General features: G+C 43.3%; 1 protein-coding gene across 7 annotated transcripts in view; it reads left to right on the plus strand.

The window, feature by feature from the left end:
* Positions 1 to 13,237, plus strand: part of LOC147894695 (pyridoxin (pyrodoxamine) 5'-phosphate oxidase) — a 48,800-nt gene extending 35,563 nt beyond the window's left edge. For 3 of the 7 annotated variants that reach the window (XM_087384503.1, XM_087384505.1, XM_087384506.1), the window contains exons 10-15: positions 68 to 118; positions 247 to 337; positions 12,113 to 12,217; positions 12,334 to 12,404; positions 12,656 to 12,751; positions 12,892 to 13,236. In XM_087384503.1, coding sequence (XP_087240629.1) covers positions 68 to 118; positions 247 to 337; positions 12,113 to 12,217; positions 12,334 to 12,404; positions 12,656 to 12,751; positions 12,892 to 12,955 — 478 coding nt within the window. In that variant the 3' untranslated portion in view covers positions 12,956 to 13,236. Of the gene's footprint in view, positions 1 to 67; positions 119 to 246; positions 338 to 12,112; positions 12,218 to 12,333; positions 12,405 to 12,655; positions 12,752 to 12,891 lie in introns of all 7 variants that reach the window. The other 4 variants (XM_087384508.1, XM_087384509.1, XM_087384507.1 and 1 more) reach the window with 2 other exon arrangements.
* Positions 13,238 to 13,510: the final 273 nt, after the last annotated feature.

Raw genomic sequence — 13,510 nt, forward strand, 5'->3', positions numbered from 1 at the left:
GAAAGCCATTTTTCTTGCAATTGTGTGCATGGATTGCAACTTACTTTAAGCTGTACATTGGAACCAGTTCTGCCCGGATCGTTTTGCTGAAGGCTTACGATGATCATGGTTTTGTCTGGTGAGTGGAAACTTTGAGGTATGCAACTTATAACGCTAGAATATAAATCAGGTCTCGAGGAGCTCTGTTGAGCATAATTTGCACATGTACTTAATGGTCAGAACCTTATTGACGATAATTTGACTCAGGTACACAAATTATGGGAGCCGGAAGTCTGCAGAACTTTTTTCAAATCCTCATGCTGCCCTTGTGTTCATTTGGGACAGGCTTCATCGGCAGGTTAGTGCTTCAATGCTGGAATAGCGTTCTCCCTAGCTTTTAGATTTGTGATACAGTAATTTCTGACCACGTGTTATAATGAGGGCTGTCCATTTTAAAGGTGGTGTACACTTTATGCTCATCTAGATCAACATCCATGTCCACTTTGAATTACTCACGGGCAGGATTATCATTTGTGTATGTTTCAGGCCTTTTTTTAATGCTCAACCCTGCATTCAAAATGTTCCCTCCATGATATCTAGAGTGGAGGAAACAAAAATGGTGGCTTTTTCTTTGAGAGGGATGCCTTTGATGGCCTGTTAAAAGTCAGACAGTTTTGCTTTTGAAATTACAGAGGCCATTGTCTTCAGTGTGGTAGAGATTCTGTCCTGTATGGGGAACTGTTTTAAGCTCTTTCTTTGCAATCGCCACCCATGGAGATGTTTCTTTGGCTTGGGTCTCAACCGGTGTTTTTTTTTTTTTTTTGTGAAAAGGGTATCTTGTTATTGCTGTTTGTTCACCAATTTGAGTGACTCCAGTGAGTGAACCTGATCCTTGCAAATTTGTTTTAGAGTAAGCACAAACTTGAACCTTTGGCTTTCACACATTCTCTTTTGAATGAAAGGACTCCCTTTGTGCTGATTCTAGATCTTTTTTGAGGAGGATTCTCACTTTTGTCCTTCAGGGTCTCTTGGCCTGCACAAGATTTTGATCATCTCTCTCACACTATCCATCTTTTACTGATCCAGGGTAGTAATGCATCCCTGTTTGGCAAGTCTTCACCTATTCTTGGTAATCATGCATTTGGGTTCAGGGCCTTGATATTGCTTTTTTTTGTGGGGGTGGAGAGAGAGAGATAGAGAGATGTATTATGGGCTTCGGGAGGCCTCACGGGCCCATCAGAAAAAGTACAATTGAAGGGTAACCCATACAAGCCACTATGAGCTGAAGCAAAGGCCTCACTAAGGCCCCTGTTGAGTGCTATGCTACGAAAACTATCTAAGCTAGTACTCTGAAACTAGTACTCAAAAGATATAACCAGGTGCCATGGTGGCTCTCCTGTGGGCTACGAAGCTGTCCCAAATTTGTGTCTGTCAGGTTGTCTCTGGCCATGGCGGAGGGCGTGGTCTTCGTGATCTCTATATCCAGTGGGCCATGTCAGGAGTGATGCCTCGGCTCAAATGGTCCCCTCTGAGTAGATTTGGGATGGGCTGGACCTCCATACTGCGTGCTGATGGTCAACCTATGCATCATGTGTGGTCCCTGTGTCCCTGGCTCCACTGCTCCGTGCCGTCTCTTCCTTCTCATCCATGCTGTCCTCATGTCAGCTATCTCCTCTTGTCTACTCCACTATGTCTTGGGGCTGACCTGAAAGCATAAAATCTGTGACATGTCGCTACGCATGGTCAGCCTCCAATGGCATTGTCACCTCTTGCTGCTTGATTTGTTGCAGTAAAGTCTCTCTCTGCGGCCGCATCTCCATCAAGTAGAGAGAAACACAAACTTGATCATGAAAGTGGATCAGCTAGGAGAGTAGCCCAAAATAGTGTCCCTCTTGAAGAGATAGTGGTACCATCCTCGGATCTCATATTATGTTGGGCAAGTTCATTGGAAGTGCTCCTCTGTCTCTACCTCTGCCAATGTGCAAATGTGCATAGCCTGCATATCCTCTGCTCTCTAGGCATGCATGTAACTCTCCTTGCCTTGATCATTATCTAGTGGGATGAGACCTATATCTATTCGATGGAACTCCTAAGTGTGTGTGAGACGCATCTGTCCTCCAGATATTGAGGTTTGATAATCAGTCTGCCCTCTGATACTCTTAGGAACTGGTCGTCTTGGTAGGGAACTCTTGGGTACCCCCACCCACCCAAAAAAAAAAAAAAAAACCATTAAAAAAAGTTCGTGATGTGTAGAGCTGGAGTAAATCCAACTGTATGATACGGTTGATCTCATTCGTGAGATTTGGAGGGACAAGGCATATTGGAAGGAGGGGGAGGCGGTCCATCTGAATACCTTGACTAGCAAACCATCCGGATATAAGAGAGATGTATTAACGTTCGTGAGAGGTCAAAAAGACAAGAACGAAACGCATCATGAGATCACCATTCATTCAACGTGGAACTATAGATGCCTAGTACACTCCTGAAGGGGTAATATCTAGTACTCACATGGTGTGTTAGAACAACATATATACTAGAATTCCAAGGTGCATATATCAGTTTGAGATTGAGTGTAATAGGTTTAACTTCTTCCCTGACATTGTCTACCTTCCTTGGTTTCTGCTTCAATTGAGCTTGGGAAAGATCATGTGACATCCAAATCTTTGTCCCTTTCTATGGCACGTGTGCCATCTTCTCGTGACAGAGAAAGAAAGAAAGAAAGAAAGTCTATTAATGTCCACAGGGACCAACGGGTCTTTGTGCCAGCAAAAAATCCAGCTAATACATCCGTTCAGGGAGGGCACATCATAGCAAGGAGTGCATAAAGCAACTCTGAATTATTATGAGGCACCTGCATTGTAGACAAAAATTAAGACAGTAAACAGCAATACATCAGTTTAATACTGAGGGGCTTTTGGTTTGGATTTCAACTCCTTGATGAGGGCCATGCTCTCACGATATACTGCCTTTTTTCCATCCTTCCTAGCAGAGTTTTCTTTGACCAATTATGTTGCCTTTTGATTCAGCTGAGCTTGTGTGGGTTCCTCGGCTATCCATATCTTGGTCGCTTCAGCTTGTTAGATTGGTGAAGTAGCTTGATGCGCATATTGAGTGTGCTGAGTGTGATAATGACGTGCCCTTTAGAGTGGCGAATATTAGTTGTGGAATCTTCATCTTTTGACCATGCAATACTGGGGTGGCTACTTTGATTTTTGCTGAAGTCTCATTTTATGTATCCTTCTCTTTGAACCACCACCCTTCAAGAAGGCCTCCTATTCTAATCTTCAGTGCATTCCTGTATATTCCTTGATCTCATCCTCAATGTCAATTTTATTTGCCTTCGAATCCATAGTAGCATTGCAGGTCTGCATTACCTCGTCAATTATTGCTTGCTTCCCCAGTCCTTCAAGAACTTGGATTCAAGATTTTGTGGCAATGAGCTCCTTCTTGGCTTCTTGGATTTGCTGTTGAATCTCTTGAACTTGGTCAGGTTTGCCCTCTAGAGTGGGCATCCTAGTTTCAACCTTGGTAGGTTGATCCTTCAGGGTAGAATTTTCATCTCGTAGCTTGTTGATCTCGACTAATAGAAATGTCTCGCGTGAGCTTGAGCTTGACAAGTTAGCACTTGGTCAATGTTACCAAAGCATTGGTGAAAGATCTCCTCAACATCTTGCGTGTGACAGACTAACAGTGGGCTATATCGTTTGAGCACTAACCGCCATAGCCTAGCTGTGCCCTACACCTGGCCAAGTGTTGTGGGTGTGGCAAGCAGCAACAACAACAGAGTCGAAGCAGATTGTCGAAGCAGACATCAAAAGAGTGGGAGGCCTGAATGGGAGTGGCTGAGTGGGGAAGACCTGAGCAAAGAGAGAGGAAGATGGGCTGGGCAGGAGAGCCTGAGTTGACGAAGAATTGCTGTTGAGATGGACGAGCTATTGGTGTCGATGGCTGAGTGACGGCCGAGCAGTTGCTGACAACAAGAGCAAAGTCGACTGACTCGGTTCCTGTTGAGAGAGAGAGAGCTGGTTTTGTCAAGTATGCAAAAGAAGGCCTTGTGCATCATAATAGTTCATTTTATTAGGTTGCTTTGTTTCACATTAGTGCGGACAAATACTAAAGGAAGCATTTTTTCTTCAAGGATTATTTGGTTGAGCCAACTCAAAAGGCTTCATTTTCTAAATCAAAAGTAGCACAATCTTCGCTACTCTTGGCTCGAGACATGGTAGAAAAAGTGTTTCTTAGCTAGTTGACTCGGATTGGGCTTTACAGTCAAATCTTGATGATGTCTTACGCATTGCTTCTGATTTTTAGCCTCCCTTCTCTCTGCAAATACTAGCACACCTTCTAGAGATGATGTTGGACTTGGCAAGCTATTCCGGAGAGGCTTACTTGATGCACAGTGCACTTTTCACCAACTTGGAATTTAGGAGGGTAAGTGTTTGGACTCATATGGGTTGACACCCTTCTCCTTCATTTCTTTTTGGGACATGATTGGGGACCATGTTACTTCAGTCTTGCAGGACATTTGGGACTCTGGTGCTATGTCTAATCCACTTACAAAGGGTCTCATTCATCTTATCCCGAAGGAAGGTTGCAGAAATTAGGCTGCCCAATGGAGGCCAATCACTCTTTTTGGTAGTTCTGTAAGATATTGACAAAAGCTTTTCATTTGGGGTTGCAACCCTTTCTTCCAAATCTTGTTCATGATATGCAAACGGGCTTTGTGCATGGCCGAAGCGTTTTTTATAATATTTTTTCCTTTTGGGAGGCTTTGGAATGGGCTATGTAGAGTGACCAGGGGTTAGCCATTCTACTCTTGGATTTCGAGAAATCCTAGGATGGAGTAGATTGTGGTTTCTTGAAGGAGGGTATCCTTCTATGCTTTGGTTTGGATCAGAGGGTTTTCTTCACTATATAGATCAGCCCACGGCTAGGCGCTTATCAAAGAGATCAGTGGAGAGATTTCAATTCAGGCTGAAATTATTGGGCTGACACTTCCCATGAGGCTGTTTATGCCACTCTAGGGATTGCATTACTCAACTTAAAAAGCCGATGAGGTATTTCTTGTGGAGTGGGCTTGATGGTTCTGCAAATACTCAATCCAGAGTAGTGGCTTGGGAGACCTTTATTCTCCCACAGAAGAAGGGGTCCTCGATATTATCGATCCAAATTTCCAATGTAGGGCCTTGCTTTGCAAGGTTGTGTGTGGTCAGGGGGCTTTTGCTAGGGTAGGACCCTCGGGAAGGTTTCTTTATTCATTGCAGACAGTCCCGCTCTCCGGCCTTGGGTGGTGATTGTATGGATCGTACCAGGTGCATCTTTATCTTGAAGCATCTTAGTGTTCCTTCCTCGCTGCCATCTTGAACGCTTGGGGCAGCTATAGGATTAATCTTTGGGGAATCGCTTCGTTTCTTTAGATGAGATGGATAGGCAAGCAATCATGTGGAATGAAAGCATACTAGATCATGGTAGACCCCTTGGTACTTCTGGTTACATGTATTGGTCCAAATGGGAGAGAGGGCGTTTTTCCTCTTGAGTTTTTTTTTGGGCTCTGTTGGTGCAGTAGGGATTTATGTGCATGCAATCTCGAGTGATTTAAAATAACTACTTGCTGCTGGCCGGTTACATCGGTTGGGTTTTCATGAATAGTAACTGATACGACGTAAACATTCAAACAACGTGCTCAAAGATATGAGTTTATCCTAGAAGGAATACTTTAATACGCACTGTACATTCACGGTATCTTGGCCATATATTTGACTTTTTTGCTTTCTTAAGCGTGTGAACGTGTATGGAGTATTAATGTATTCCTTTTCGTTAAATGGATCTTGGAATAATTTCAAAAAATTTCCAGATAAGCACAAGATTGAATTGGTAAGTCATCTCATAGGAAGTGAAAGAGGAGACTGATATTCAACCATTTATTACTGATCTTTTTCATGGTCTATGTGAAATATCATTGCCAATGATGATACGGACAAGATATAGTAGTTCTCTTTTGAAGAACTCACATTTGGACGTTTTAGATAAATAATTTTTTCTTGTCAAAGAATAGTAAGAGCTATCTGAATGTTATGTTGAACAAAGTCTTATCATACAAGAAAATATCATTAGGGAAAACAATAATAAATTTTCCCAGATATGAGCAGAAAATATCATTCATCATCTGGTGGAAACTAGTGGTACATTAGTAAGTCCAAAAAGAAAAAAAAAAGAACTCATAATGACCGTATCATGTACAAAATACATCCTAGGAGCATCTTCTTTTCTAATGTGAATGTGAGTGGTATCCCGTACAAAGATTGAGCTTGGTGTACACTACACCATGCAACCGGTAAATGAAGTCATCCATCTAGGATAAATGCTACTTATTCTTATGCTAACTTTGTTTATATCTTTATAATACACACATTTGCATGGATTTTTTATTGTTTCCCACCAAAATCATTGGTGTCCGCCAAGGAGATTTATTGGGATGAATATGTCCCATCTTAACATATTTAGATGATTAATAGACAAGACAGACTGAGCTCCAGGATGAAGCTCTATCTTATGGTCCACACACTCTGCTGAACAAGTAAACTATAAGACAATCAAATGGAAAGACATCTAAGAATTCAATTGACAGTGCTTGTAGAAGTTGAGACTCCTCAGAGTCCACCAAGGGCTGACTTTCTACATTAAAAGGAACTTTTAAATCTGAATTCACATCATGCCATGACAGTCTATGCGTGGCTTTAGCAATGGGTACTTTACCTTGGGTTAAATGTATAATTGTGTTAGTCTGACTAAAATCCATTGGACTACATTTAAAATGCATGGAATGAGCCGAATGAGAGGAATATCACAATTGTCTTAATAATTATTAACATAAAAAGACTGAATTTTGAGATTGCATGGCTTCATTAAACACAAGATTTTGCTTCAGCATATTTTGCTCATTTGGGAGACACTAAGTTGCGGCATGTTAGTATTGCGATAATTCTTTCTATCTTCAATAGTGTGTTGCCCTACCAGCTAGATTTAGATTTAGATGCTCGTTTGGGAGAGACTAAAATGAAATTGTTTATACTTCACAAGTAGTTGTAGCTTGAATGAAGAGATTTGGACTACTTTTTGATTAGTCTTCTTCTTTAGTGCTAGCCTTCGTCATGGCTGAGTTTGCCCTTCACCTCCGGAGTGCCGACAAAAACTCAGTACGAAGACTTTGTATAAAATGGATGCTCAAGTATGTGTGGGTGTGTGGAGTTGTATGTGTGAGAGCATACTTTTATCCTATGGTCTATACCCACTGTTGGGCGCTGATGACGTCAGTGGGGATGTCATAGTAGCTAGTCCCTGCTATGCATGATGGAGTTTATGGTTCTCAATCTTATGAGTGACTCTTGTGAGATTGAAACTGCACTATGTTGTGTTTTTAGAGGATGAGTTTGGGAATGTTCTTGGATTCATCTAGGTATATGCTTCTGTCGTATTAGCGGACATGCAAATTTCACCTTGTGAAGTTTTCGTCCAAGTTGCGGCCTGTTGGTATTGCGATAATTCTTTCTTTCTTAAATGGTGCGTTGCCCTACCAGCTATATTTAGATTTAGATGCTGGTTTGGGAGAGACTAAAATGAAATCGTTTAGACTTCACAAGCAGTTGTAGCTTGAATGAAGAGATTTAGACTACTTTTTGATTAGCCTTCTCCTTTAGTGCTAGCCTTTGTCATGGCTGAGTTTGCCGTTCACCTCCGGAGTGCCGACAAAAACTCAGTACAAAGACTTTGTATAAATGGATGCTCAAGTATGTGTGGGTGTGTGGATTTGTATGTGTGAGAGCATACTTTTATACTGTGGTCTACACCCACTGTTGGGCGCTGATGATGTCAGTGGGGATGTCATAGTAGCTAGTCCCTACTATGCATGATGGAGTTTATGGTTCTCAATCTTATGAGTGACTCTCGTGAGATTGAAACTGCACTATGTTGTGTTTTTAGAGGATGAGTTTGGGAATGTTTCTGGATTCATCTAGGTATATGTATAGTCTTCACAAGCAGTTGTCGCTTGAATGAAGAGAATGTGGGCTTTATGAGATTTCTTCTTTAGTGCTAGCCTTTGTCACGGATGGAGTCTTCCCTTTACCGACGGAGTGCCGACAGAAACTTAATACGAAGACCCTTGTATAATGGAATGCCCAAGTATGGGGGGTTTCCATTTTTCGAGCAAAAACCCCTGAGCGATGAGCGGATAAAAGGTGGGAGGGGTCAAAATATATAGGCTCAAGTCATTTTTGGGGAGCAAAAAATTTCAAATTATTTCGAGGAATATTAAGTAAATATGAAATATTGATAAATAGATATAGATATAAATATACCTTTATATAATATACATATATAATGTCCAAGTGGTGACTTACTTTACGGCTTTCAAAAATCCTTTCTTTTCCTTTCACCATTAGTTGAATCATGAAATTTTGAGCAGACATTCTCTTTACAGTTCCTCAGGATGACCGAAGAAAAATATATAATGTCTTTTTAATAGACCCTCTAAGTGTATTCTGTCAGAGGAATATGGTTTGAAGAGCTTGCCCCAACCCTATTCCGCCAGCGAAATACCCTTGGAGAGCCTACGCAGAAGGGGTCATAACTTTTGCTCCTTAGCTCAGATTGAGGAGCTGTAAAAAGGAAAAATGTTCAAAATTTCATGATCTATGCAATGGTAGGCTTAAAATTATAAATTTTATAGTTATAAAAGAGATAAATTAAAAATTTCAAGATGTATATGAGAGTTACAACTTCTCCCTAATTCATATTATGGTAGGAAGGAGTTCAGTATGGGTGGGTGCTTGATCCTACCGGACTGATGCCTCCTTTGCGGGGCTGCAAGACCAGAATGGTCAATTCCAAGGGCATGGGGTAAGAATCCGGTATCTCCAAATAGTTCCAAGGTCCCAACCTCTAGAACTCACGTGGCAGCGGCCTCCTAGCACACGTGCAAAGGCCTGTGGACTCATCAACATGACCCCACTCCCTTAAACTATGGGAAGAAGAAGCTGAGCCTTGGCTGCCTAGAGCACTAACCTGCTGCTGAGGAGAGGTTGACGGTGGAGCCTTTGCCTTGCCCTTGCTCGCGGAAGCAGGGTCAGCTGCTGGGCCTAGCGAGATGCTCGAGGAAGAGGCCCGAGGCGAGGCTGCAACTAACTGAAGGGAAGGGGAGGGGGCTGGAGGGGAAGGGTGGGTGGTGAGGGTAATCACTGGGGAAGGGGCAGCTTTCTACCACGAGTCTGAGTCGAGTAACCCCATCATCTGTCACCACTGCTGCCTCTGACTCTACTGGGTACTCCAGAACTGTGCCAAACGCTCGTCCAATGGAAGAAGGGATAACTCTGTATTCCCTCAGAAGTCCTGAGAAGCGGAGTGTCACTGGGAAGCGAGGAACATGGTGAGTCGAGTCCATTTCTCAAAGGAATATACAATTCTTTCTTAATTTCTCATTTATGGAACCATATACTTACTTATTTTTCATTATAACCCTCATTTTAGAGAACATCATCTATATATAAACAAATAGTGAACACTTTAGAAACTCCTATAATTACCTCCCTACCAAACTCTCTTTTGAGGATTATGGTAATTCAATTAATTTAAAAGAGCTTCCCTAATCTTTAGCAATCCCATATTTGAAGCTCTCATATAACAATGTATACCATATTTCTTGGATGAGTAGGAAAAAGATATTGGAAACCTCATACTTAAAGCCATTATAATCGATCATAAATTAATCTCTAATACATTATCAAATATGGGAAGGCGAGGGAGGGATTTTCAAAATATTCGCAATTCTCCAAACCTAAGTACTTTTAAGGAAATGTGGGACAAAATGTCATGAACTTACAATGTGGGCAGCATCTTGTTCATCCATTCTCGGTCGAGTTATATTGATGGAGCTTTTGCTCTCATCAATTGTTGGAGTTGGTGCCAATGATTCAAATCCTCCATTTTTCCTCCACAGGGGTGGAGAAGTGGACACCAGAGCTCTTCGCCGTGATGATGGAGCACCAGATATACCAGATGATGGATGGTACTAGGTAGACAATGATCTTGCCACAGACGCAGGGGGGACTTGGCATTATTGACCCAGAGATGCAGAGCAGAGCCCTCTTGGGCAAGCTGGTGCGGAACCTTGAAAGCTTCTACTCCAGCAGGGGCTTCTTGGGAACACACCTCGCACTGGGGAGCAGTGGCAGTAGTCCTACAGGTGGATCTTCTCCGAGGCTCTGTTGGCAGGGAGGGGCTCGCCATTGATGCGGAGCCTCTACAGAGTGTGGCAAAGATTGGCAGGAGGACTCATACGGGCTAGGCCGTCTTGCAGGGAGGAGTTTGAGAGGCAGCCTCTCATCTGGCACCTAGATGTCAAAGATCTAGAGGGGCACATGCTGGGACAGCAGACTCATATCGGATGGGCACAGTGGGACAGGGGACCAGCCAGATCCTTTGGAACATGGAGACTACTTCCTAGAGAGACAGAGGCCCGCAGACAAGCCCTCTTCGACCTCTGGGGAGCATGTATCATGTTGCAGGAGATTGAGGAGGCGCGATCCCAGACTCCTGGTGGGAGGGACTACGGAGCCCCTGGACCCTCCATTGCTAGTCAGGACAGCTCTCGCGGACAAGGGTACCGCTCCGGATTCGCTTTTTTGGGAGTCTCTTGGTTCCCCCCAGTCTCGTTTCTATCAGGTGGAACCAAGAGGCTCATTGCAAGACGAGTCGGAGTTGGAGGAGACAGAGGTGGACCTGGAGTGGTAGAGGGTTAGGATTGTGGGTCACTTGGGCAGGACCAGGTACATCAATCCCTCCATCTTATTGACCCCAGAGGGAGCGGTTTGGCGCCTTTGGATTTGGGAGGGTAGACCCTTGTGTGACCTCAGGGGAGTGGTTTTGGCCCGCCCGCTTAGGTCACTCGGACCGGATAGAAGAGGTCTCCTTCTCGTATACCACTCGCATCGAGCGTCGTCTACAGCTGGGGGCAGCAGCATGGTCTCCTTGGAGGGAGCGCCACTTGCTAGAGCAGGATGTCCCGAGAGAGGTCATAGGCGGATTTTGGCCCCACCTCTGAACGAGTTTGAGCCCGTAGAAGATCTCTTACTTCTTCTGGCTGTTGGCGCATGGGGGTCTGCCCATCGGCCTCTGGCTAGAGTAGATGCAGATTGATGGCAGATGCACTAATTGTGGGGATGGAGTTTTGGAGACCACCCCGCACTGTCTTTGGGGATGCCTCGCTGCACAATGGATTTGGTTGGTGGCCCTTAGGATTGTTGCTAGCATGCAGAGGCTGAGCAGGGATTTCACGTGGGGGATGGTGGCCTGGCTCACGGAGGGAGGCCATGCCTTTGTGATCGACCCATCATGCTGGCTTATAGTATACATGGACAGGGGGTTTCCCGGATTGAGATCCATAACACAGCTCAGCCCACCCGCTCACGCCCACGAGCTCTCTTGGAGGATGGTGTTTAGGAGACCGTTTCTAGCATCATTGCCTGGAATGTATGGGTGGCCAGATGAAGCAGGGTGATAGGGGGCCAATCGATCCCTACGACGGCTATTCTAGTAGCCATCTGGTAGGATATCATCTTCACATTTTGTGCCATTTTGGGAGCGCAATACTCCAGGCTCGAGAGTGACTGTTGAGAGGCGGGAGCGTTTCTGCTAGACATGGCCAGCAGGAGTTTTCTACACCCTTTCCGCGAGGGTTATTTGTTGGGAATATAGACCACCAGCATGGTTGCTAGCTCCTGTTTCAGACTCTCTATAGGCGATGAGCCATGAGATCCGTAAACAGATGGTTGTTCTTGTAGCTGGCAACCAGCTCTTTTCTTTGTTTTCATCGACAGCTCCTATTGGAAGCTGGTTGTATGGTTTTTTCAAGCATTAATAGAATTTACTTCTTCTTGCCGAACTGTCAGTGGTATGCCTGGTAGTGAACCATTGATAAAAAACACCCTTGAAGCAATTGCTTCTATTTATGAAGAGACAAAGTTAGGAGCCAATATTGGGTATTTTTCTTTAGAATTGTTATTGGATAATTGATGCCTTGGATCTGATAGTAGGAAAACATTTATGGGTGAGTTAACAGGTTGAAATTTTCACTCAGGTACGTATTGAAGGACAGGTGGAAAAGGTTCAAGACAAGGAATCTGATGAGTATTTTCATAGTCGTCCAAGAGGTAGTCAGATTGGAGCTTTAGTAAGCCCCCAGGTAGCTTTTTTTTTTTGAAAGTCTGTTATAAGCTGACGTATTGTGCAGGATTCAATCTGTTATTGCAATTGCTAGAGTGTACATTTTTTAACTGACCTATATATTCTTATGTACAGAGTGAGGTACTGTCTGGCAGGCAGGTGCTTGATGAGAAATATAGAGAAATATCAGGTCAATATGCAGACGGGTGAGTGTATAATCCTCCTTTTTTCTGTTTCACCATAAAGTCGAAAGCGCACACGTTGCCTGTGCCTGTGTGTATGGGTGTGTTATTTTATGGCCTTTAGCATGAGAGAAAGAGAGAGAATCTGGTACGCCTACTGCATTGGTGATGACCTTCTAAAGGACATGGGGTCTTTTAAAAGTATCAGATCTATTAATATACCTAATCAACTTTTTGAAAGGTGTATTCATCTAATTATTGATTTGATGTTGTAGAAGTGAAATACCCAGGCCCAATCACTGGGGTGGTTTCCGGCTACGACCTAAGGCAATAGAATTTTGGCAGGGGAGAGAATCCCGCCTACATGACAGGTTTGGAGACAACTCTGTAGACTGAAAAAGAAAATGAGAAATCAAAGAAATCATGGTTTACATTGCAGTAGATGTTGTAAATTTCCCAAAGCTTCCAATTTGCATGCAGTTTAGGTTCTAACTCAACCTACCTTTTTCAGGTTGCGCTACACACTGGATGACAGGGATGGGAAGACATGGGTTGTGCAGCGCTTAGCACCATAACAGATTTGGCCACAAAATGTGTCAGCAAAATATAACCGACTCTTTTGAAGTCAAGTTTTGACAGAACCGGATATCTCTTTGTTTCTCCATGTCGATCTGATTATATGAGGAAATTGCATAGTGTATAGAATTTAGCATTTGGAAACCTTATTACAGGGGAAATCTTTTTAAATTATGAAACTGCGAGAGTTTGGACTTTGAAGCTTCTTAGAGGGAATGAAAGTTCTTGATTTGGAAGCCTTGTTAGAGGCAATTAAACCTTGATTTCTGATGAGTAGCAATAGTTAAAGAGACAGTGCAAAAGATAGGCATGTGTTTGGGGATGCTAGCCTATCCTCTTAAGCCCATCAACCATTAAATGGTATATTTCACATAATTAATATCCATATAGTGCATTGAATGTTTCTTTACTTGAAAAGGTACTATATTCATTTCATTGCAAAACTTACAAAAACTTGACCCAATAGGGCCTACATCATAGGGGCTTAATGTGACCATTTATGACCCGCACCCTAGGGCTCAACAAAGGAAAATATCATAGAACCGCCATCCCTA

Source organism: Dipteris shenzhenensis, chromosome 14 (genome assembly GCF_047967505.1).
Source record: "Dipteris shenzhenensis isolate YYH24624 ecotype China chromosome 14, Dip_SZ_1.0, whole genome shotgun sequence".
Classification (NCBI taxonomy): Eukaryota; Viridiplantae; Streptophyta; class Polypodiopsida; order Gleicheniales; family Dipteridaceae; genus Dipteris; species Dipteris shenzhenensis.